Source organism: Macaca fascicularis, chromosome 8, assembly GCF_037993035.2.
Source record: "Macaca fascicularis isolate 582-1 chromosome 8, T2T-MFA8v1.1".
NCBI classification, from domain to species: Eukaryota; Metazoa; Chordata; class Mammalia; order Primates; family Cercopithecidae; genus Macaca; species Macaca fascicularis.
Genome location: NC_088382.1, coordinates 149,855,825 through 149,881,437, shown reverse-complemented (window position 1 = coordinate 149,881,437; position 25,613 = coordinate 149,855,825). Strand labels below are relative to the sequence as shown.

The following is a 25,613-nucleotide window of genomic DNA, read 5'->3' as shown; positions in this document are numbered from 1 at the left end:
AGCAGCGGACAGTGGGACCAAGTACACACCTCTGTATCCCCAGTGCCCTTTCCCAGGCCTCAACATCCATCAGCTACTCAGCAGAACTATTTCTTCAATGAATGGGAGAGAAGCATTAGCAGGCCCGGAAGGAGTCTGTTTGGGATCCCACCCGTAATGCATCCAGCTCACGTAGTTTGGGGTCAGGGGACCTGTGTTGAAATTAGGACTTCACCATTTACTAGCTTAGCTATTTGCCCTTGGGGAACTGTTACTACTGTGCCTCGATTTCCTCTGGGATAAATAGGGGAGGTAGTATTTAGCACATACATTACAAGACTGAACTAGGGAGGTTGTGGTTGGCAGGACACCTGGTGTGTCAGAGGCTAGTGAGTGCATTGATCAGGGGGAGTGTATTGTATAGGAGGAGGGAAAGGTATCAAGGGTAATATGTGGAAATAAAACTGGGTAATGTAATACAGTGAGAGAAATTGTAGACTAGTGAGACCAGACAGAGGATGAAACAGGGAAAGCAAGTCAGCAGGCTTTTGGGGTGTTTTACGTGCTTCTGACGTATGGGTGAGATGAACCAGGTGTACAATGGGAGTTTGACTGGTTCTGGTTAAGCTTCCAGTAGAGGATGTACTAATCGCACGTTACTTCCTGACAGAGGGCTCCCTCCCCATGCTAATGACATTCTAATGTGAAAAACCAAGTTTATTAGGGGTAGAGCCACAGACCCTCTGGTTAGTTCCAGCTTGAGGGAAGGCCCAGGGCTGAGCTTGGGAGAATTTGCAGGCAAAGAATTATGTCATGAGAGGATGAGTTTGGAGTGTGTAAGAAAGGGTGAATTTGGGCTTGTACCACTCTGGAGAATTTCAGGGTATCTTGTATTCCCGTATTTCTTCCACTGATTTTGATAGAAATCTGTGTCTGTAGGAAGTAAAGCATGAAGCTTTGCATCTGCATTGTCTAACCCATTCTCCTGGTGGGTCCGTGTCTGCCCTGGAAGGAGCCTTGCCCTGGGGAGTGACCCAGGCCTGTCCTTTAGTGATTTGTGTGCGTGGTCATGGGACTGGAGCCGTGGGGCAGCTCACCTTGTGTTCTTGCTCAGGAGGGCCAGGTGTGCCTAGAGCAGGGAGTGGGGGTGGAGCAGGAACCCTGTAGCTTCTCGGTGCACATTCATTTTATTTTTTCTTGTCTTGAATCCTTCCCTTTTTGGTGGGATTTTTTTTCCTCTTTCCTTTCAGTGCTAGTCACACAACATGGAATAACAAGTATATTTTTTATTGAGCGAGGCCATAAGTGGCAAATTGTTATATGCTAAATAGTTATTAAAAATGCAAGTCTGATGTGTTCATCTTACTACCTTGCCCCCGAGGAGTGGTTCTTGCACTCATCTAAGGCTTTGCTTCAGCCCTAAGGAGGTCACAGTGAGGTGGTCCCATCCCCTGGGAAGCCAGGGCCCAGTATAGAACCTGCTGGAAGTTGTTAACTTGGCATGGTTTCTGCACAAAGATGGCAGAAGAGTAGCATTTTTATTCTACTCTTTCTCTTGAAATCTCCCCCGAACAACAAAGTATGAAGAAACAGTGAAAATAAAACCATTCCCTGTGAAACATGGAAATCATTTCAACCCCACGCAACAAAGCATTGGCTACAAGTGTCGTGGAAGCTGGGTTAGAGGGAGGGCAAGAGTGGAAGTGGGACTCCGGGAGGACTAAGGAAAAGCTGTTCCCCGAGAGTAGGCAACACAGCACCCAAAAGTACCCCAACAATGAAAACCAGACAGAGGGGCCTGGGCAGGCGCCTAGAGCAGTGGGAATGCAGAGGGGTTACCTTTTCTGTGCCAGGTCTTTGGCCAAGAGAGGGGAGGCCAGGGGTGGGAGGGGAAGGCGGCGGTGGATCTCACTGATCACAGAACCTGTGTGTGAAAGCCTTCACTGCAAGCCTCACCTGCATTTTCGACAATAAAAACACAGGCGGACTGCCTCTGGGATAAGAGAACTAGTGGCATAGCGGCCCAAGCCAAGCTGGATCACAGCTGTCGGGGCTGTGTCCCTCCTCATGTCATTCCAAGTCCAGGCAGGAGACAGGCCACACCGGAACAGAAAGAATCACTATGAACAATGGCCGACAAGTGCGAAGCGTTTGAGAGGCAAAGATAATTAAAGCAACAAGAGGTGTGAGGAGGGAGGCAGCTCCTGCCCTGGGCTGGGGCAGCCTGTGAAGAGGTTGGACTAGTGTGGCCTAGAAGTTGAGAAGAAGTACCCAGGAGCGGCAACTGAGACCTCAGAGGAGTGGCCTGGCCCCGGTGCTGGAGTCTCTGAGCTCGGGGCATCTGGACCTCTGGGGAGAGCACCGTCTGGCTCTGCTGTTCTGTAAAATGACGCTAAGAATGGTACCTACATCTCAGTGATTTAACTGAGAATTAAATGAGATAATATGTGTGAAGCGCTTGGGACAGTGCTTGGTGCATAAGCACTCGGATTTGTTCTCATACAAGTTACTACTTGCTGTGGTTTAGGTGTGTGTCCCCTCCACCTCTCATGTTGAAATATCATCCCCAGTGTTAGCGGGGGGCCTGGTGGGAGGTTTTGGGTCATGGGGATGGATCTCTCATGAATGGCTGGGTACTCGTCTCATGGGAATGAATGAGTTCTCACTCTGTTAGTTCTCATTAGTGCTGGTGCCTCCTCCCCTCTCCTCCCTCACTGTGTGACCTCCTGCTCCCGCTTTGCCCTCTGCCATGAATGGAAGCCTCCACAAGCCCTCACCAGAAGCAGAGGCCAGTACCATGTTTGTATAGGATGTGGAATTGTGGGCCCAAATAAAACCTCTTCTCCCTGTAAATTAGCCAGCCTCAGGTATTCCTTTATAGCAGTGCAAAATGAACTAATGTACTGCTACTGTTGCCACTACTGCCACCACCACAACCACCAGTATCACCACTGCCACCACCACCATCACTACTACTATCATCGCCACCACCACCATCATCATCATCATCACCATCACCATTATCACTACCATCACTGTCACAACCATTATCACCACCACCATCACCATCACCACCACCATCATCACCACCACCATCACTACCATTGTCATTGTCACCACCACCATCACCACCACCACCACCATCACCATCACTACCACCATCACCACTACCATCACTATCACTACCATCACCATCACTACCATCACCATCACTACCATCACTGTCACTACCATTATCACCACCACCGTCACCATCACTACCACTATCACCATCACCACCACCATCACTATCACCATCACCACCACTAGCACCATCACCATCACTACCACTACCACTTTCATTATCACCACCACCACTGCCATCACCACCACCACCATCACTACCACTGTCATTGTCACCACCACCATCACTATCATCACCACCATCACCACCACTGTCACCATCACCATCACTACCACTATCACCATCACCATCACCACTACCATCACTACCATCACTGTCACTACCATTATCACCACCACAGTCACCATCACCACCACCATCACCATCACTACCACTATCACCATCACCATCGCTACCACTATCACCATCACCACTACCATCACTACCATCACTGTCACTACCATTATCACCACCACCGTCACCATGACTACCACTATCACCATCACTACCACTGTCACCATCACCACTACCATCACTGTCACTACCATTGTCACCATCACCATCACCATCACTACCACTCTCACCATCACCATCACTACCACTATCACCATCACCACTACCATCACTACCATCACTGTCACTACCATTATCACCATCACTACCACTATCACCATCACCATCACCACCACCACCACCATCACCATCACCACCACCATCACCATCACTACCACTATCACCATCACCACCACCATCACTACAATCACTGTCACTACCTTTATCACCACCACTGTCACCATCACTACCACTTATCATCATCACCACCACCATCACCATCACTACCACTTATCACCATCATCATCACTACCCTCACTACCACTACACCACAACCACCAACTCTCTCCACTGTGACCACCAAAACCACCATCACCACTATAACCACCACAACCACCCGTCACCACTGCCACCACCACCACCACAAACACCACCCCAACCCCCACCACCACCACTACCACTATCAACACAACCACCACCCTCACCACTGCCACCATCACCACCATAACCACCACCACCACCACTACCATAACCACTGCCATCACTGCTACCACTACCACCATCACCATCACCATCACCATCATCATCGCCACCACCATAATCACTATCACCATTGTCACCACCACAATCACCTCATCATCAACACAACCACCGCCATCATCACCATCACTACTAGAACCACCACAACCACCACCATTACCACTGCCACCATCACCCCTGTCACCACCATCACTACCACCACCACCACCACCATCATTACTGCCATCCTCGGACAAGCACCATCACCATCACTGCTGCTACCACTACCACTATCACTACCACCACCACCATCACTATTGCTATTGCCACAGACACCACCATTTTGTAGAGTTGTCATGAGGATTGAAGTTGTTCATCAGATGTCTACCCACTTCTCTGCCTAAGGCTACCACCATTCAACTTCTAATGGCATAGATTCATTTCACCTGCCTTTACTTGGTATTTGCAGTCATGTTATTCATTCTGGTGGTGAGAGTGAGGTATATAACAGTGTAGCATTGGGGTTTCAATTTGTTTTTCCCTGATGATCGGTGAAGTTGAGCACTTTTCCAATGTTCTGGTCACTTGTATATCCTCTTTTTTATGAGGCCTTTGCCCTTTTTTCCCCCATTGGTTGTCTTCTCTCTCTCTGTCTGTCTCTATCTCTGTTTCTCCCTCCCCTTCCCCATCTCTCCTGACTTGGGGGACTTCTTTATATATACCCTGGATGTGAGCTCTTTGTTGGTCACATGGCACGACCATCCTCTCCCATACTATAATTTGTTTGCCTTTACCTCTTAGTGGTGGCTTTGGATGAAGAGAAGTTCTTAACTTTAATGTGGTTCATTTAATCATTTTTTATTTTAAAAATGTTGTTTATTTGTGTCTTATTTTAAAAACTTCGTATACTCTTAGTCTTTGAGAAATTTAATGATACTACCTTAATTTCATGCTTTCCTACCCATCCTCCTTTTGGGACCAATTTAGGTAAGGTAGAAAGTGCTTCTCTGGCATAAAAGCCTTCATCTGGTACTCTGAACTTAATTAATTGGTTATAGAGTTTTGTTGATATCTGAACAAGCAAGTTAATATTGAATAACAGAAAATTACAGTCTACGTGGCAAACGTTTCTCACATCTGTAATTTACCTTGCCCTCCCAGCTTAGCAACTGGAAGACGTTTTTGCCTTCCCTCAAATAAACTCCATGGTAATTGTGTGCCCATTATTCATTACAAAATCGCCCATTCTTTCTGAAGCAAAAGTCTTCACCTGCTTCTCTCTTCAGAAATCCGTGAGTGGCTGCTGTCGCCCCTGGCCCCAGTGGCCCTGCGTGGCCCCTGCGGGCCTGTGTGGCGGAGCCTCTGCCCCATGCTCGGCTTCATCTGTGGCCGCTTCTCCTCCTCAGCTGGAGTCGCATTGCTGTCAGGAGCTAATTTTGGCTTCCTGGATGCTCCTGCCATCTGCCATAGATGTGAGGACACACCGTTTCCTCCCCGGGCACGCCATGCTGACTTCTCCCACCCCTCCTGCCTCCTCAGCTCCGGAGCATTTATCCTCTGGGTTCTGGCTTGGCTGTCCCTTCTGGAAAGCCTGCCTAAGCTGGGGCTCCTGGGTCTCCTCTTTGCTGCCTCGGGCTGCTCTGACTTAGTGCCACAGGAGGTCTTGCCACTGTGTATGGTGATGGCTTGTTTATCGGTCTCTTTCTCTAATCAGGGTATGGTCTCTACAAGGCAGTGCCTGGGTTTTCTCTTTCATTTCCAGGGCCTGGCACATAGCAGGTTCTCAGTACCGAGTAGGTGGTGACGGAAAGACATTTTGTGGCATGGTCCTGTTAGCCGCATTTCCAGAATGAGGCTGATGGTAGCATGCCTGTCCCTCCTGTTGGCTGAGTGGAGGACGTAGACAAGCGTGTGGGAACCACTCTGCGATGTTGAATGTGGGGCATAGCTGTGCCTTAGGTGCTCCCCTCTCCACCCCTGCTCTGTGCGGGTCACTGCTTCCGCTGCTCTGCGTAGATGCCGCCCCTTCCTGGAGAGGCCTGCCTCTGCTTCTTGGTCATCTGAGGTCTCATCTCAAGATCCAGCTTCTGTCCCACCTTTCTAGGCTACCTTAGCCTTTGGTGTTTCCCTTTTTTTTTTGAGATGGAGTCTCGCTCTGTCGCCAGGCGGGAATGCAGTGGCACGGTCTTGGCTTGCTGCAACCTCTGCCTCCTGGGTTCAAGCGATTCTCCTGCCTCAGCCTCCCGAGTAGCTGGGATTACAGGTGCCCACCACCATGCCTGGCTAACTTTTTGTGTTTTTAGTAGAGATGTAGTTTCACCAAGTTGGCCAGGCTGGTCTTGAACTCCTGACCTCAAGTGATCCAACCACCTTGGCCTTCCAAAGTGCTGGGATTACAGACACGAGCAACTGTGCCCAACCATCGTTGGTGTTCCTTATGCCTCAGACTTCATCTGGAACTTATTCTGTATCAACCAGCATTTCCATCCTCAAACTTTTATTATAAAAATACTGAACCATGCAGAAGAGTTGAAAGAATTTTATAGCAAACACTTACATACCAACCATCTAGGTTCTGTGATGAACATTTTGTTTTATTTGCTTTATTACATATCTATCCAGCCTCCTATCCATCCTTTAATCCATCTCGTTTATTTATTTATTTATTATTATTTTTTTGAGACGGATTCTCGCTCTGTCACCCAGGCTGGAGTGCAGTGGCAGGATCTCTGCTCACTGCAAGCTCCGCCTCCTGGGTTCACCGCATTCTCCTGCCTCAGCCTCCCGAGTAGCTGGGACTACAGGTGCCCACCATCATGCCTGGCTAATTTTTTATATTTTTAGTAGAGACGGGGTTTCACTGTGTTAACCAGGATGGTCTTGATCTCCTGACCTTGTGATCCGTCCACCTCGGCCTCCCAAAGTGCTGGGATTACAGGCATGAGCCATTGTGCCGGGCCCAATCCATCTTATTGTTTTAATGCAGTTTACAGTAAGTTGCAGATTTCAGTATATTTTACCCCTAAATGCTGTAGCACATGTATCATTAACTAGAGTTCACTTTTTTTTTTTGGTAAAATACATGTGCAGTGACATGTACAAATCTTGTGTACCATTTATTGAGGTTTAGAACTACATGGCTCTGTCTAACGCAAACCCTTATCAGGGCATAGTATAGAACATTTCCGCCACCCCAGAAAATTCCCACATGTTCCTTCCCAGCCAATCCCTGCCCCAGCCCTGGGACAAACCACTCTTTCCATTTACCTGGTCGGCCTAGTGAGCACTTCCTAGTGATGATGTAGAAGGTGGGGAGCACTGTGGCAGCGGGACAGAATTCCAAGGGAGATGCTTTTGGCGGTGGTTCACGCCGCGACCATCAACATGGTCGTCTTCTCTCCCCAGCCCTCAAGCATAGCTGCCCGTCATGGCTTGCTCAAGCCTTGTCTGTCTTTGTTATTGTGTAGTTTTCTGTGGTTCTCTCCAGTCGGGGTCCCCAGTCAGTCAGAGGATGCACAGGGCACATAGGGCCACCCCGGCTTTATGCACAGGGAAAGCGAAAGCAGAAGAGGTGGGTGGCTGGCCTCGGGTCACAGGTCAGCTGCATGAGGAACCGGAACAAGAACGAAGGCCTCCTCCTTCCCAGCTCTTGTGACTTTACCTGTAATCATGACAAATGTAAATAGCATGGCAGAGCCATTTTCAAAACAACAGGGTTACACGTGAAAAATGAAAGCTATTCATTCTTTTTTAATTCTTGTTCCAAGCTGCAGTACATTTACATGTGGAATTACATTAACGAAAACAAACCATCAGTTTCCAAAATACACAAAGGGAGTAATTCCTGTCACTTTAGTCCTATAGCACCGAACTGCCAGCATCAGTGAACAGAGGACCTGCTCTGAGGACATGGGAATATGAGCAGGAGCTACTGGTGGTAGGGAGGGTGAGGGAGGCAGAGCAGAGACAGTATAGGACTTGGTTGTGGATGTTAACTGTAGGAGACGGTATAGGATTTGGTTGTGGGCGTTAACTGTAGGAGACGATGTAGGACTTGGTTGTGGGCGTTAACTGTAGGAGACGGTATAGGACTTGGTTGTGGGCGTTAACTGTAGGAGACGGTGTAGGACTTGGTTGTGGGCGTTAACTGTAGGAGACGGTATAGGACTTGGTTGTGGGTGTTAACTGTAGGAGACGGTGTAGGATTTGGTTGTGGGTGTTAATTATAGGAGACAGTATAGGACTTGGTTGTGGGTGTTAACTGTAGGAGACGGTGTAGGATTTGGTTGTGGGTGTTAACTGTAGGAGACGGTATAGGATTTGGTTGTGGATTGATTTTTATTTTAGCATTATCTTTATTCTAAGCCCATTGAGCTTAGCTTCTTTAACTGTCTCTAAAATGTCTGCTGTATAAAATTTTGCCACATGGGATGAAATACCCTCTTCTCTGGGTTCCCATATGATTCTCTTTGTACTACGATAGAGTTATTTTATATCTCAGTAGTAAGAACGGCTTTTACTCAGCTGGGCGTGGTGGCTCACGCCTGTAATTCCAGCACTTTGGGAGGCCGAGGTGGATCACAAGGTCAGGAGCTCAAGACCAGCCTGGCCAATATGGTGAAACCCCCTCTCTACTAAATAATACAAAAATTAGCTGCGCGTGGTGGTGGGCGCCTGTAATCTCAGCTACTCGAGAGGCTGAGGCAGGAGAATTACTTGAACCCAGGAGGCGGAGGTTGCCGTGAGCCGAGACTGTGCCATTGCACTCCAGCCTGGGCGACACAGTGAGACTCCGTCTGAAAAACAACAACAACAACAACAACAAACTAAAAAGAATAGCTTTTACACTTAGTGCTCTCCACATACCAGGTCTGTGGTACTTCATGTAATTTTTTTCTGATGAAATAATCGCAACCAGTGTATGAGGTCTTTTTGGGTGGGTGGTGGTGGTGGTCTGTTTATTTCACTGCTGCATCCTTAGCACCTAGGAACTAAGAGCAATGCTTGCCACATAGTAGGTGCTTACATAGTATTAACACTCTTACCAGTTGTATAGGGTTGTCGTAAGCGTGAAATGTTAACGGAGGATGGGGAAAGCTCTTGGGACAACGTTGAGCTTGTTTGCTTTATAGATAACAGTTGTTATTGGTGTGTGCATCGTTTCTGCAGACCACGTTTGCGTGCCGATGCCTGATGCCTGCAAGAGCCTGCCTGTGAACCCTACATCTTGTCCTTACCCTTTTCCTTCCATCCCTGACACCTTCGAGGCACCAAGAGTCCCATCAGGGGCCCCTTCTAGTCTCTGCACACTTCTTCACTCCCTCAGAATAAACTGCTTTTTCTTCGGACATCAACCTTCAGATAAACAAGTTTCTTGCTTTGTTTTCTCCTCTCATCTTCTTTGCTTTCTTGACTTATTTTAATTCTTACTATTACAGACTCCCTTTAAAATCCCCTGCATTTTAAGTTTATGGTAAGGATGCACGATATTAAGGGTCAGACAGACCTTTGTGGGCCTCTCAGGAGTCTAGACTGTCACTGGGGCTTTTATGGGGTGAGTGTGTCCCTGTGTTCACAAATCCCTAATACAACGATGAATAGGTTTTTTTTTTTTTTTTTTGAGACGGAGTCTCGCTCTGTTGCCCAGGCTGGAGTGCAGTGGCAGGATCTCCGCTCACTGCAAGCTCCGCCTCCCGGGTTCACGCCATTCTCCTGCCTCAGCCTCCCGAGTAGCTGGGACTACAGGCACCCGCCACCACACCCGGCTAATTTTTTTTGTATTTTTTAGTAGAGATGGGGTTTCACCGTGTTAGCCAGGATGTTCTCAATCTCCTGACCTCATGATCCGCCCGCCTCGGCCTCCCAAAGTGCTGGGATTACAGGCGTGAGCCACGGCGCCCGGCCACAGAGATGAGTGTTTATAACCCACCCCATTTCTGGACAAGGAGGGTCTAGCGATGGCATGTGATTCTTCTAATTTGAATTTACGTGTAAGCAAGTGTTTTTTTTTTTTTTTCTTTTTAGACAGTCTCACTCTTTCACCCAGGCTGGAGTGCAGTGGTACAACCTCGACTCACCGTAACCTCCGCCTCCCAGGTTTAAGCGATTTTCCTGCCTTAGCCTTCTGAGTAGCTGGGACTCCGGGTGTGAGCCACCACACCTGGCTAATTTTTTTTTTTTTTGTATTTTTAGTAGGGGCAGGGTTTCACCATGTTGGCCAGGCTGGTCTCGAACTCCTAAGCTCAAATGCTCTGTCTGCCTCAGCCTCCCAAAGTGTTGGATTACAGGCGTGACCCACCATGCCTGGCCACTTGTAAGCAAGTTTTTATGTGTAGATTGTGAAAGACATGAACTCTTGCTTTTGCTTAGTCATAGATTTCATTGTAATAAAGCTCAAATTAAGAAACATTTACTATATTAGCTTTTCCACAAATGTTCGAAGATATGTGTATGTGAGTGTGATACAAAAAGAAACATATACATACCTGTATACATAAATGTACATACTGCTTAATTTCTTTATTCTTCTGTTTAATATTTTAACAAAAAATGATGGCTTTGTATTGTTATAATTAAAAATTCATAAATGTTTTGAGGCGAGATTCTCTTTATTGCTTTTCTCATGAATGTTGTACCAGAGCATCCCTGGAGATAGAAGCTAATATTAATGGCTTCTTACATGTCTCAGGTTCACAGCAGCAGTAATTCCTCTGCTATTATCAACATAAAGTAACCAATTTCACTTGATAGCCCTTACCTAAATGCTAGCATTTAAATAATGACTATTATTTCTGAAATGAAATTTCACAGGGGAAAAATTGGTGACAGATGCTCCACTGTCAATTGGTGGCTCTCTTGTTATTCCTGCAGCATAGTACTGTGTAGGATTCTGCAAAGCCCCTTCAGACACCCAGTTCTGTGCCACAGGAGGGAAGGGGGAAAACAGAAAGGCCCACTTTTAAGGTGCAAACACATATTAAATCGGACGACCAAGCTATTCAGCTTTCCACAGTGCTGTGGCTACAGAAAAATCATCTCTGCACTGTGAATTTCATCTCTTATTTCTTAGCTACAAATACCTTGGTTATTTGGCATCAGAGGGGAATAAGCTGTTCCCATGTGTGTGGATTTGCTTGTTATTTGAATATGTCACTCTTAAGCTACAGGACTTAATACACAAATAAGCAGTGTGGTTAGACATCTTCTGAGCATACCTTATACTTGGAAATAGTAGGATTCTGAAGGTGGGACTTTGAACGTTCTTCAGTTACTGGCCTGGGCGCGGCCTGGGGGTGCAGTGTGGAATCTCTTCTCGCACTCTGCTGCTTCTGCGTTGGTGGAACAGGCCGGCCTGTCGCCCTCTTGGTTTCTGTGTGCTTTTCCTCTCTCTCTCGTGGCTGTCGCTGTTGCTCGTTGCCTCTCGGCGCGGGTTGTCTGGCACAGCCTCTGTTCAGCTAGAATGATGACAAGAACGTGGGTTTGGGCGTCTCATATTATTAGCTGTGTGACTTGAGCCAGTTGACCGACTGCTGGAGGCTTGGTGTTCTCATCTGGATACTTACCAGGATCCAGTCCCTCTCATTCGGTCATCCCAGAACACGCGCTCCTGTCTCTGGAGGACCTAACACAGTGCTTAGCATAGGGTGGGTGGGGTGGGAGTAGCTGTTTAGTTGCAGTCCCAGGACTGATGGTTTGGCTTCCTTGGTCTGCCAGGGCCTGGAAAACCAGAACATCCAAATTGTTAAGGCTGACTCGAAATAAGCAAATGCGCGCCCCGCTTGAGGAGGACAGGTGCCTTTGTCTATGTTTCCTGGCTTCATCTCTCTCTCTCTCTGTCTCTCTCTTCCCTCCCCCTCCTTTTTTTTTTTCCTTAAGATGTTTCAGAAACTGTCTTAGCTTTCCCCTTGTTCTCAGACTTTCTGGGATGGTGAAATGTAACAATCCCCAGATGAATAAAGGTATACTTGCATTAAAACCACAGCAAATCCAAACTAGAAGCCACTTAGTAGAGTCAGCATAAGCCCTGCTCATTACACAGGGAAGGAAGCTGGGAAAGGCAAGAGGGTGAGAAGCACTTTGGGAGGCCACGGGCAGTGCCCAGGAAAGGCAAGAGCGCGAGAAGCACCTTGGGAGGCCGTGAGCAGCGTCGATGGGGAGGAGACGGTTGGCTCCTGCTGACAAAGGGAAACCTGTTACTCGTGCAATTCTCAGGACCCGAGGGGTTCGGTAATAAGCTGGCTGAAGTGCCATATGAGAGCTACCCACCCTACTGGGCTTTCTAACTTTCTGGTCTGGTCTGTTTCCGAGGTGCTTTTCTTAGGCTATTTTTATATAGTTGTTTTCTTAAAAAAAAAAAAAATTGCGGCAAGGCAGGGCGAAGTTTTAGAAATCAGTCTTGGAGAAAAGTGGCTCCTGCTTCTTGGTATTGTCAGAGCGGAGCGTCTTGGGGAGCAGGGGGAAGGATTCTGTTTCTGCCATCTCTGCTTCAGTTTTGACACCAAGTCCCACTTGCATATCTGGGCGTGGACAGAGGTAGAGATGGAGCTGAGGACAGCCGCGGCAGCCGGCTCCGGGTAGCCAGGCCAGCAGACTAGTCGGAAGCCCCTAGGTCAGGCCTCCCTCAATTTTCAAGTTACTTATGATGGTCAACATTATAATATTTAGGATCAGACGGACTTTTGTTAGAGTCCTGGCTTTGCCACTTACTGGCTGGGTGACCTGGACCAAGTTACTTGTGTCTGTGACCATTGTCCCTCCTAGTGGAGCTACCACTCCATAGCTATTCTGGTTGTTATACTACATGTAAGGCACTTAATACAGTACCTGGCATGAGTTAGGGCTTGGTAAATGCTAGTTCCTCCTGTAAGGTGCTGTTATCTTTGATGCTGCTGCCATTGTCATCTTATAAAAATGTCAACTCATTTGTCACCTTTCTAAAACCTTTCTGAAATCATTTTCCTGTCCCTGGTTTCTTAGCCCAGCATTCAGTGAAATCCATCCTGTGGCTGGCTGCCCGCCTTTTCCCTTCCCTTTCTTTCTTGCACACTTCCCCAGTACCCACTGTGCTTCAGGTATTGTGGCTTAGGGAGCGGGACCACAGTCATCCCTGTCCTCCTGGAGCTCTGAGAGTCATGGGAGGCTCAGTGGTGAACAGGTGCAAGGTGTCCCGTGAAAGCAGTGGGCAGGGCAGGGGCAGCAGAGGGATCGTCCTCTCTGCTCTTTTTGGAGTGGTTGCTCCCTCTGGTGCTCCCCTGTCTGTCTTTATGGCTGCCAGCTGCTCTTGCCTTTGGTGGACTCCTCAGCAGCCCATACTGAGCACCTCCTACGTGGTGGCCATCGTGTCGGGCACTGGGGACACCCAGGTGAATGTGATCCAGGGCTCCACCCTGGGGAGTCAGAATGTACCGCCACAGCCCTTGTACTCCGGCTGTCTTTGAACAAACACACTTTTATGTATTCGGAACTTTGCTTACTCCTAGACGTCCTCTGTGCATCCCAGTCTATCCCTCATTTGCAGTTCCGTCCACTGCCGCCTCCTGAAAGCTTTCCCAAGCCCTTCAAGTAGAATTAATTATGCCACTTCTACTGTCCATTGCCTTGCTGATATTCTGTTACAATAACACTTACCTCACTTGGCTTTGTATTATTCAACAGTCAAACATTTACATCACATTGACATGCCAGTCAGCATGCAGGCACATGAATAATACATGAACCCTGTCCTGAGGAGCTCACGGCTCAGTGTAGGAGGCAGACGTGTGCACTGAATTGAACTGAATTCCAACTGCACATCCTGTATTATTTCTGCTGCATGTTGACTAACCACAGTGAATGGATTTACTGGTGTGTCTCCTAGAAAGACATTGAAATTCCTGAATGACTAAAAGTCATTCAACTTGCTGCCCCCTCGTATATACGATTGCAGCAGCTTTCTGGTACAGTTCAGCATTTTACACATTTCTAGGGTCACGCTGGAGAGGTTTACAAAACAAGCTGATCTTAAGACAAAGTGAAATGCCTTTTAATGAGTTCTGTGAGTCCTGACATGTTCAGCGCCTCAGGAGCATGGATGGGAAATAAATAACACAGGGAGGGCTGAGGGGATGAAGACGTCTGGCCTGCCACTTGGGAGCTCCTGAAAATCAAACTCCCAGTTAGTTGTTCGGGGTCTTTGGTATGTCATGTCTCTGTAAAAAAATGAGGAAAAAAGTACACTTCTTAAAATGGAACTACAGCACAATTTCACAGGCTTTTAGGATTAAGCCAGTGAACTTATTAAGGGGTGGGTTGTAGAGCAGAATATTGAGTCCTGGCTATACCCACTTCTGCATGGCCTGAGCAGCTTCCCTAAAATGGGTGTGATGGCAGGACCTATTCAGATAGTCGGTGTGTGGATTTAATGAGTCTGTAGACGTACAGGTCTTAGCACCTGTTTTACGGAAGTGCCCTGTAGAAGTTAGGTGGCTGGTGATGGTGGTTTAAGTAACAGTAGCCAGCATGCTAAATGTTTGTCTCCTCCCCCTGTCTTCCTTCTGGGTTGTGTTTGGTAGGTGGTATTTCTTTAGTTTCACGTCTCCCATTACAAGCCACTCCTGCTGGTCTGGGTGTCTGATGCATCCTGCAGCCATGACCATGGGGAAGCCTGGTGGGCATTCACGGTCCATTTTGACAAGGTTCATCTCTCAGTTGAAGCACGTTTAAGAAATGAAAAGCCATCCCGACGGGCAAGGATAGTGCTATAATTATAGTGTTTGAATTTAGTTGTACAGTCCTGATACGCTAGACTGATAGCTGAAAGAACAAGGTATTTTATAGAGGTCTGGGACCCTAGCAGGTTCACCTTTTACTTCGCAGCAAGTCCTCTTTCAGTTATATGCTGTCCTGGCTTGGGCAATTACTTCAGCAAGCAGTTGTTGAGCCTGTTCTTTGCGTAATGGTATTGTACATTTTACAGAAATTTTTAGATTGAGAGAAGCCTCATCTCTCATCTGGTCCCAGCTTTTGGGGGCTTCTCCTGTAGCCCCCATACCGTTTCTTCCTACAGTCAGAGACAACCTCCCCAGAGGGCAGGGGCTGCATCTTCTTTATCTCTGTCCCCAGAACCTAGCATAGCGCCTGCCATGAGGATATTTTAAGGCTCCGCAGTAAGTGTCCATTGAATGAATGAAATGGGCAGTCATAGAATGTAAAAACCAAGGCTCATCACAGTGCTGCAGAGCAGACAGAGGACTGGGTTAGTGCTCCAAGAATAAAAGAAATTATCAGCAGACATCTAAAATCTTTATGTTCCATAGATTATTATAGAGGAAGAAGATAGCAAGAGCCCTGTGTGTGAGGCGTTTTGAGTGAAATGTCAAATCCATTGCGTGTGCCAGGGAGCGTGTGAACAAGTCCAGAGTTAGTCACACAGGGCCACTCTCCCTCTTTTGAACTTCCTCGAGCCCTCCTGTTCCCTCAGGTCGTGTCTGAATGGTGGTCTCTCCGGGGAGTTTGTCTTGTGTCCAGTTTCCTGCCTGATTTCTGTCTCCTCCGTCAGACCATGAGCCCTGGGAGAGTGGTCACTGGCCTGTTTGCCCACTGATGTGTTTTTTTGTGCCCGCTACAGAGCTTGACACACAGGAGATACTCAATAAATATTTATCTGAAGAATGACTACTTACTTTGCCAAAGGACAGTGATGCAGTCCTCACACTCACATCACAGTGATAGCTACAAACAGAAAGATCAACTCACACAGTTGGGTGCAGTGTGCTGGAGTCTGTCCTGGAGGCACGTGCAGGTGTTTGCAGGCGCGGCGGGAGGGCCTCCAGCCTAAGAGCAAGGGGTGGGATGGTTGCACATCTGAGTAGATACCCTGGACCTGGGTATTAAATAGCCCTAGAAAATCCAGCCAGGCAGAGAAGGTAGGGGAAGACATTTCTGGAGTGGGCACATGAGGGAGCAGAGGTCTGGACTTGAGAAAGCATTCTGCATATTCAGGGACCCCATGCTAGGAGTCTGTTGGAGGCATCACCAGATGTCAACTTCTGAAAGGACGCGTGCTTCTTTCCTCCCTCCCTGTGCACTCATACTGCATGGGGTCCTTTTTCCCACTCCTTGGCTCCTGTTTGGGGAGGCTTCTTTTCAAACCAAGGTGGGTCTAAAGTAGTGTCGTCAGGATGGCACCTCCGAGTGCCATTGGAGGAGAAGTAGAAGGAAGGTGGACAGGTTAGCTCAGCACAGAAGAGGCCCAGGTCGGTGCGAGTGCTGCTGTGTGGACAAGAGGCAGCAACTGCGTTCTGAGCTGCCAGAGGACAGAGGCATGGTGAATGGGTGTGAGGGCCGGGGTTCACCTCTTGACTCCGGGACATCGTAGCTTTGAGGGCTTAGGAAAGCTGCCTGATCTCTCTGAACTTGAGCTTGCTCATTCGAGTGATGTGGTGGGTAATGCTGGCGTATGGAGATTTTAGGGGGAGCCAAGGGTATGCTGTAAGCTAACTACTCTGCACTATGGCTGATGCTCATGCCTCCTCTGTCCTTAGTATAGGAACTTCAGACAGTGCCTGGCACAGAGGGAGAGCTCAAACACCTGAACGCTTATTGGGACTATCCCGTAATGGAAGTAGCAGGAAGTAGCAGGCATGGAAGCCTACGAGCCCCAATCGTTGGTGGTGTTCTTGCCAAACCTGAATAATAATAAGAGCAAACACTTAACTGAGACTCAGTGGACCCTGTGACCTGTCCTAAGTACTCTGTATGTTTTAAACCCGCTAACCTTCACAGCAGCCCTAGAAGTAGGTACTGGTATTTCTACCCGCTTTACTTGTAAAAGAAGGGGAAGCTGAGACCCCAGGAAAGTAACACAGCCAAGGGCAAGCTAGGAAGGTGAGGATCTGGGGTTTGAACCCAGGCCTGTAGTTTCGGTTGTGTTTAGCCACAGCTTCTGCAGCTGCCCACAGATATGTCAGCACCTACAGAAGAGCACAGTGGAAAGGGACTCCAGTGTCTCGTGGGAGGGTAGATTCTCAGAATACACGTAGAGTGGCAACTGAGCAGAACCAGGTGGGCGTGCCCGGGAGCCCTGCATGGAGGAGGTCACATTGAGTAGGCAGAGAACTGGCATGGCCTGAGAGAGCAGGTGGGAAGGAAGGAAGTCAGTTACCTAGCCAAGATGTCGTCAGAGCCCTTCTAAAGGAGTGGGAAGAAAGCAGCAACCCAATTGATGATATGATTTCATGTCAGACTCTCCTTTTCCTTCTGCTTTCTCAGCTGTAAGATGGCTTTGAAGTTTTTTTCCCATTTGGAGACAGATCTTTGTTCTTTCTCTGACTGAGTGACTTACCTTCTAAAGGATAAATCACATATGTGAGTATCCACACATTCCCCTGAGCAGCCGAGGGCCAAATGTTGTGTGTTGAAGCGGGTTTCCGAACAGAGAGTTCACTAACCTGTTATCATCATGAAATACCAAAGCGACCAGCATTTGGTACCCTTTGCCCCCAAAGCTTGACTGAAGTGTTTAGATTTTTATCCTGTAATTAGAGTGGCTGTAATCGGATGTGATGCACTTTCTTCTGCTTTCGGTGATTCTTGTTGACCCATTCCATCTCCCACTTGGAGTTTTGGATAATACTTCCCTCCAATTCTCCATTTCCCTTTCTGTCACTAAATTCCTGTAAGAATCTCATCCAATGGCCACAGCTGCTTCTGTTTTTGGGACGGAGTCTTGCTTTGTTGCCCAGGCTGGAGTGCAGTGGCATGACCTTGGCTCACTGTAACCGCCACCTTCCTGGTTCAAGTGACTCTCATGCCTTGGGCTCCCGAATAGCTGGGACTACAGGCGTGTGCCACCATGCCCAGCTAATTTTTGTATTTTTAGTAGAGACGGGGTTTCGCCATGTTGCCCAGGCTGGTCTCAAACTCCTGACCTTAGGTGATCTGCCCACCTTGGCCTCCCAAAGTGCTGGGATTACAGGCGTGAGTCACTGCGCCCGGCCCACAGCTTCTCGAAATCATATGAACATAGGGATTCATTCCTCAGGCTGTCATTAAAGTTGACTGCTCAACAATTCCATCATCCTTTTCCCAGCTGTCTGTCTTTTCCCAGATCATTCTAAAATACTGTGATAGTATTAGTTTACAAAGCATCTGAACACCATCTAAGGTGGTAGACTGGGTGATGCTGAAGGGCAGCTAATATTCATTGAACATCTATTATATGCCAAGTCTTCCACTGACAGCTGAATGACCTGTTACATATGCTAACCTCCTTCCATGATTTCACTGGTTGTTGGGAGGATTAAGTGAGGTAACACGTGGAGTGTCTGGCACATTTGAGGTGTTCTGTGAATGACTAAGTAAATAAATGAATGTGACGTGGTTTCTAAACACTTTTCAAGGACGCTGTCCCCTGGATCTGTCTCTCTGTGTTAGTATCCTTCTTTAAGGAAACATGGAGACATAAATGCCATCTGTCAGGTGTGCTCCAGAGGGAGCTTGGCCGGTTCTGCAGGACCGTGCCGTGGTCGAGCACACCTCCGGCCAGGAATATGTCCGCTTATTTTGCAGCTCAGTTTGTCCTCGTGTTCTGGAGGTAGCACACCACGTATCTGTTTTCTTTCATGGGGATTTTGGTCAAGCTCTCCGTCTGCCACTGAGCTCCTGGGAGGCTCATGTCTGGGTTCTCCGACCAGGTCTTCATATTTGAACGTCACCATGAAATATCTTCATGTGGGAGGTGAATGTGACTTTGGAATCATTTGGATCTTGGATTCTAGACTGATTCCGTCATTTGTGACCGTGGATAAGTGACTTCATCTCTTTAAAACTGTCTCCCTATTCAGACCGAAGACGCTCAGCGTAGAGAACTGGTTCCCAGAAAGGGATGGTGGGAAAGCAGCAAGTTCCTCCTGCCTCCTAGGCTAGAGGGGCACCAAGAGGAGGGCCTTTGCAGAGCCTGGAAGCTGGGCCCTTCCTGGTAGGAGGAGGGCCCCATACTCATGGCTTCCTGTCCCCTGTGATGGTCAGGAGGGTTTCTTGCCCTACCATGTGGGGACAGCCAGACACCTAGCACGTGACACAGGACATGTGCACCTGACAGCAGTTCATTGGTCACAGACACTCACAGCTGGGGAAGGAGGATTCCATGCCATGTAGGGCCACATGGGGCTGCACTCAGGAACAGAGAGAGCAGCTGCCCAGGGGCTGGGGGGAGGCGGGCTTTGGGGTATGGAGAGGGAGGGCTGCCCCTGGCTCCCTGGGGAGGATGTGACCAGCTTATTTCAGTCCCTCCCAGACTGGCAGGGAACTGACACCCACTGCTCAGGATACACAGGGCTGCACCTGCTTTCCACGCCTAGGAAGCCTGCCTGGCTGAGGGACCCTGTGTCTGCAGGAGCAGAGTCAGGAAGGACTTGTGGTGAGGCCATTTGGGGCCCTCCCAGTTTCGCTGGATGTCAAGGTAGCATGTCATACTGTGCCTGGATTTTAGGAACTGGAGCTGGGGAGAGACACAGCTACTTCAGAGGGCACCAGCAATGGCCTCCCTGTGTCTCCTTCCTGTCCTCCTTCCTTCCGTGTTGCCTGAGGTTCTTACAGTGCTGTGGTCTTCTTGGTGCTTTTAGATAGTACTTTGTTGAATCTGTAAAATGACTCTGTGGTGCATTAATTGTTATCCCCGTTTTACACACGAAGAAACCTTGACTCCAAGGGATCATTGGTCTCCATGGCACTTGAGTTAGTCAGTGTCAAAAAGGCACCAAAGTCAAGGCCATGTGACTCTAACATTGAAGAATTTTTAATTAAAGACCACGGTGTATGTGCAAGAAAGCAAGGGAAACACCTCTTCCTGGAGGCCTTTCCCAAGGTGCTGTCCTTAATTCTGTGATTTGATTTTTTTTTTTTTTTTGAAATGGAGTCTCACTCTGTTGCCCAGGCTGGAGTGCAGTGGCGCGATCCTGGCTCATTGCAACATCTGCCTCCCAGGTTCAAGCGATTCTCCTGCCTCAGCCTCCTGAGTAGCTGGGATTACAGATATCCGCGGGCACACTGGCTAAATTTTATTATTTTTTGTAGAGATGGGGTTTCACTATGTTGTCCAGGCTGGTCTCGAACTCCTGACCTCAAGTGATTCACCCTGCCTCAGCCTCTCAAAGTGCTGGGATTATAGGTGTGAGCCAAAGCGTCCTGCTTGGGTTTTGATTTTGTATTCTCTTTTTCTGAAGAGGTGTCTCATATTGAATATATACTTTCCCTACTACACTTGGATCTGTTTCTCTTTAAGGTGATGTAATACAGCAAATATTCATTGTGGAGAAATTTAGTTGAACTCTGATTTAGTTTATAAGAGCCAAACAGCATTTTTTTGGTCAATGAGAAGAAGTTGCTCACTAAGGCGTCAAGATGGCTTGGCTTGAGCTGGGTGCCTCTAGAGATGAACTGTTCTTCCTCCTCCCTGTGCCTTGTTCATAAACAGGGGTGATTGCCTTGCAGCACTTCCTGGTTCTGGAATGTTCTTGTCACTTTGATCTTATACATTTTAAAAGCTCTTCGTTTTCCTTTGCTTTTGAGAATGCATCAGAATTTTCTAGGGGACTGGTAAGTCCCATACTGCCTCAGTTACAACATCCTTATCACTGTCATTGTTATTATTATAGAAAAATTGTATGGTGACTTCTTGAGCTGGAAGCTGGAAGAAACCCTTGCTCAGTTCCCTTTGCAGCCTGGGAAGGTGGCCACGTTCACAATCAACATCAAAGTGAAGCTGGATTTCTCCTGCCAGGAGAATCTCCTGCAGGATCTCAGTGATGGTAAGCACTTTCCTAATTTTAATTAGCACGTCAGGGTCCTAGATACAGTGTAGCAACCCCCGTCCCTTGATGCCTGCTGTTTGCTGTTTGTAAGTCACTTGTCATTCATTAACTCAAGCTGCCTGAGACATCTCCTGGGCACTTTGTTAACAGAGAGTTACTGTATGTGTCTGAAGGTAATAAAAGTACTTTTTATCTAGCTGATTTAATTCTCACTCTTTATTATTTTGTATTCATTTACCAGCAGGTCATTCTAAATTAGTGGAATGTAAGAATTACTGCATTTTTTCAAGTAAAAAATGCTGTGATTCTTTAGACATCTAATTAGCTGTGATGATAAAGTTTTCCTTCAAAGTCTGATGATATCTATAAGGAGGTGGAGTGTGGAAGACATGGAAGTTTACATTTGTTGTAACATTAGGACTGATTAGAGATAAGATTCCATAGATTGGCTGAGTGTGGTGGCTCACACCTATAATCTCAGCACTTTGGGAGGCCAGGGTGGGCGGATCACCTGAGGCCAGGAGTTTGAGACCAGCCTGGACAACATGGTGAAACCCTGTCTTTATTAAAAATACAAAAATTAGCTGGGCATGGTGGTGCACGCCTGTAATCCCAGCTACTCAGGAGGCTGAGGGTAGGAGGATCATTTGAACCTGGGAGGCGGAGGTTGCAGTGAGTCGAGATCACGCCACTGCATTCCGGCCTGGGTGACAGAGTGAGACTCCATCTCAAAAAAAAAAAAAAAAAAAAAAAGATTTCGTAGATTGATTATGCCAAATTATGAAGCATTCATTTGGAGGCAATATGGAGTCTATCCGCCAACTCAGGCTCCCCTAACAAAATACCACAGACAGAACAGCTTAAACCATCAAGATTTATTTCCTCATAGCTCCGGAGACTGGGAGTGTGAGATCAGAGTGTCAGCCGTGGTGATTTTCTGGTGAGGCAGGGCCCTCTTCCCGGCTTGCAGATGGCCACCTTCGTGCCGCATCGCCACGTGGAGGAGAGAGGGAGCTCTGGTGTCCACCCCTTCTTACAGGGGCACTCATCTCATAGAGGGGGCTCCACCCCCATTGCTTCATCTAAACCTCATTACCTCCCAAAGGCCCCACCTCCTAAAGCTGCCCCATTGTGGGTTAGGCCTTCAGTAGATCCTGCTGGGGCAGGGGGAGCGCAGCTCAGTCCCTGGCAGACGCCTTCCGTAGAGTTTGCGCTCTGCACCCTCTGCAGTTCAAATAGTCAGCACGAGCTTCTTGTATAGCGCTGGTACTTGGTAACATATTCTTTTTATATTATTCACAAAAGTAGAAAAAGAGATTTAGGGTTGGACACATTAGAATATGAAAAAGTCAAGAGGATTTAAAATTATACCAAGACTTAAAAATGTCTGATGAAATGGATTTTGTTTGTTTGTAAACACCTTTATACCACTGAACTGCATTTTTTCTTTTTAATCAGTAGACAGAGGGTTACATAGGTTCTGACTTCTTTTGCCCAAGAAGGGGGTTTGGCAGAATAAATGGTGCCCAGCACCTGCCCCTGGAATACTTGGGACTGGATATTACATGAGGGGTATGTCTTGGCATGTGGACTCCAGGTAGCAGTGAGGGAATGGTGACCGTGGTTTCTCGCATGGCCTGCTGGGGTCGTCTTATTCCTGAGGAACAGTGGGGAAGGCTTCTAAGGGGAAAGCTTGGCTTTTTGTGTTTTGGTTGTTTGAATTTACATGTTCAATGCAGACCTATTTTGCCCTGTTATTATTGTGCTTCTGCCTTTTTTTATAGAGCGGACGGGGGCATTCTCTCTGCCCTTCTGAGGTCAGAGAGAAAAACTGAGCAAAATTGCAATTTGGGACTTGTAGTCTGGGAATACCTTCTTCTATCTTTTAAAATAAAACCAAATCAGACCTCGAATTATGGTCACCGAGTGGTTTGTAAATGTGAGACTGGCCTGACCTCGAATTATGGTCATGAAGTGGTTTGTAAATGTGATTTGCCTGATTACTGGTCACGGCACATAGTGGTTACTCATGAGATGCCCCTTATTAACAACAGTGAATAGGAGCTCTGGCTGGTTATTCACACAGCATGTGGCAGAAAGAGAATCTCTAGGTAAGTCTTACAGAGGAAACCAGGTCAAGTTTTATGGAGGAAAAGGTAGGCACGAAGAACCTCCCAGAGCTTGGTCCATGGAGGATGCCTTGTTATGTGCAGTTCAGTCTGAGGAAGCACGAGACCATTGCTGCACCCTTAAGCGAAGCGGCTTTAAACTCAGTGACAGAGGCTTATTCGTGGCCTCTGGGAACTGGGAGACGACCCCCTGTAGCTCACAGTCTAACAGTCTCAGAGACATCTAACGGGGGACCAGATGTGGACCCAATTTGATTCTCAGGCATGGACTCGCATTAATTATGGTTACTGAAGTTAAATGCCGCTTAAAAAATTCACAGCAACCTGGATAGCTGTTGCACAAGCTGGGATCCTGGATTCAGTGTGGGCCATAGACAGCTGGAAGATAATTAATGTTTATTGAGCATTGTCACATGTTGTGTATAAAGACTGGGCTAGCCACTTTTTTTCTGGCATTATTTCTATTTAATCTTTGTAAAAACTCTATAAAGTAAATGTTATAATTCCTATTTTATGAAAGCAGGTGGGAAGAATGTTCTAGCTTAAAGGAGATTGAAGAGATATAACAATCAAATGCTGTACATGATCCTTAATTGTATCCTGGATTTAAAAAAGACTTTTTTTTGGGACAATTGAGGAAATTGAATACTATAAGATAATACTATTGTATCAATGACAAATATATTGAGTATGAGAATGAAATTGAAATTTTAGCAGAAAATTCTTGTTCTTAGGAAATAAATGCAGAAGCATTTAAGAGTGAAAGATCAGGCTGGGTGCAGTGGCTCACACCTGTAATCCCAGCACTTTGGGAGGCTGAGGCGGGTGGATCACGAGGTCATGAGACCATCCTGGCTAGCATGGTGATACCCCATCTCTACTAAAAATGCAAAAACAAAAATTAGTTGGGTGTGGTGGTGGCTGCCTGTAGTCCCAGCTATTTGGGAGGCTGAGGCAGGAGAATGGCATGAACCTGGGAGGCGGAGCTTGCAGTGAGTCAAGATCACACCACTGCACTCCAGTCTGGGCAACAGAGTGAGACTCTGTTTCAAAAAAGAGTGAAAAATAATTTGCCTGCACTTACTTTAATAGGGTGAAGGAAAAAAAAATACAGTGTGAATGTGAATCTAGAGAGAAATAAAGTAAAAATGTCAAATTATTAAAAATTAGTGGCTTTAACTATTTACAATACCAAATATGTGGAATCGACCTAAGTGGCCATCAGTAGTGAATTGGATAAAGAAAATGTGGTGCATATACACCCTGGAATACTCTGCAGCTGTAAAACAGAATGAAATCATGGCCTTTGCAGCAACATGGATGCATCTGGAAGCCATTATCCTCAACAAATGAATGCAGGAATAGAGAAGCAAATACGGCATGTTCTCACATATAAGTGGGAGGTATGCACTGAGTCCTCATAGACATAAAGGTGGCAACAACAGACATGGGGGACTACTCGAGAAGGCAGGGAGTGAGGGGGACAAGGGGTGAAAAACCAGTTCTTGGGTACCACAGTCACTGTCCGGAGGACAGAATCATTCATTTCCCCAACCTCAGCATCACACAGTATACTCTTGTAACAAACACACACATGTACCCCCTAAATCTAAAATAAAAGTTGAAATTATATTAAAAAAGTGGCTTTAGATAAAGAGATACAGATCTTCATTTCTCTTCTTGTAACTTTTCTGTAGGCTCGATGTTTTTCAAAATAAAAAAAAATAAAAAGATTTTGTGGCGCACCGTTTTGATGTATTATTTTGGTTTCTAAGTGAATTTTAGAAATTGTTTCTAAATGAAACATCAGAAAGCAAATTATTTCCCTTATCTTCAGATAACTTGGTAGATAGCTATCTTCTTCATATAACTAGCCTAGGGTAAGAGAAGTCAACTTTTCACCCACAAAATAGGATATTCTTTTCCTGTGATCCTTATAATACTTGAAATCTCTGATTTCTTGGAATTTTATGTTTAAAATTAGAAGTCCTGGAAGATGGTGGCAAACTGTCATAGGTTTTGAATATATGAACTATTCAGTCACATAGACTGAACAACTGGAAGAGAAAAACCAGATACCCATAGGCAAAAATATACAGCAAAACCAGATACCAGAGTATCCCCACAGACCCCCAAATATAAGTGGACAAACCACTAATAACAACACGGTTTCACCGTCTGCACAAGAGGAAGCTGGAAACACACACCCAGGGATCCCCAAACAGCCAGGAGATACTCATTGGACAGCTCAGTGGGCCAAGTTGAGAACAGCAGTTGATATGTGGAGGAGTTTTTATGTTCCAATAGCAGATGAGTGCAAGTAATTCCTCTAGAACAAAGCTGTGGAGAAGTGCAAGTAATTCCTCTAGAACAAAGCTTCTCCACAGCTCCTCACCTGTGGAGAAGCTGCTAGGAGCAGAGGTGAGATAGCAGAACCAAGGAAAGAGAAGGTCTGGCTGAAACTGGGGGAGGAGAACAGAG

At 46.9% G+C, this 25,613-nt stretch overlaps 1 protein-coding gene across 11 annotated transcripts in view; it reads left to right on the top strand.

Annotated features, from left to right (window-relative positions):
* Positions 1-25,613, top strand: part of TRAPPC9 (trafficking protein particle complex subunit 9) — a 726,907-nt gene that overhangs the window by 181,671 nt on the left and 519,623 nt on the right. For all 11 annotated transcript variants that reach the window (XM_045399285.2, XM_065519669.1, XM_073999513.1 and 8 more), the window contains one exon: positions 20,848-21,000. In XM_045399285.2, coding sequence (XP_045255220.1) covers positions 20,848-21,000 — 153 coding nt within the window. The remainder of the gene's footprint in view (positions 1-20,847; positions 21,001-25,613) is intronic.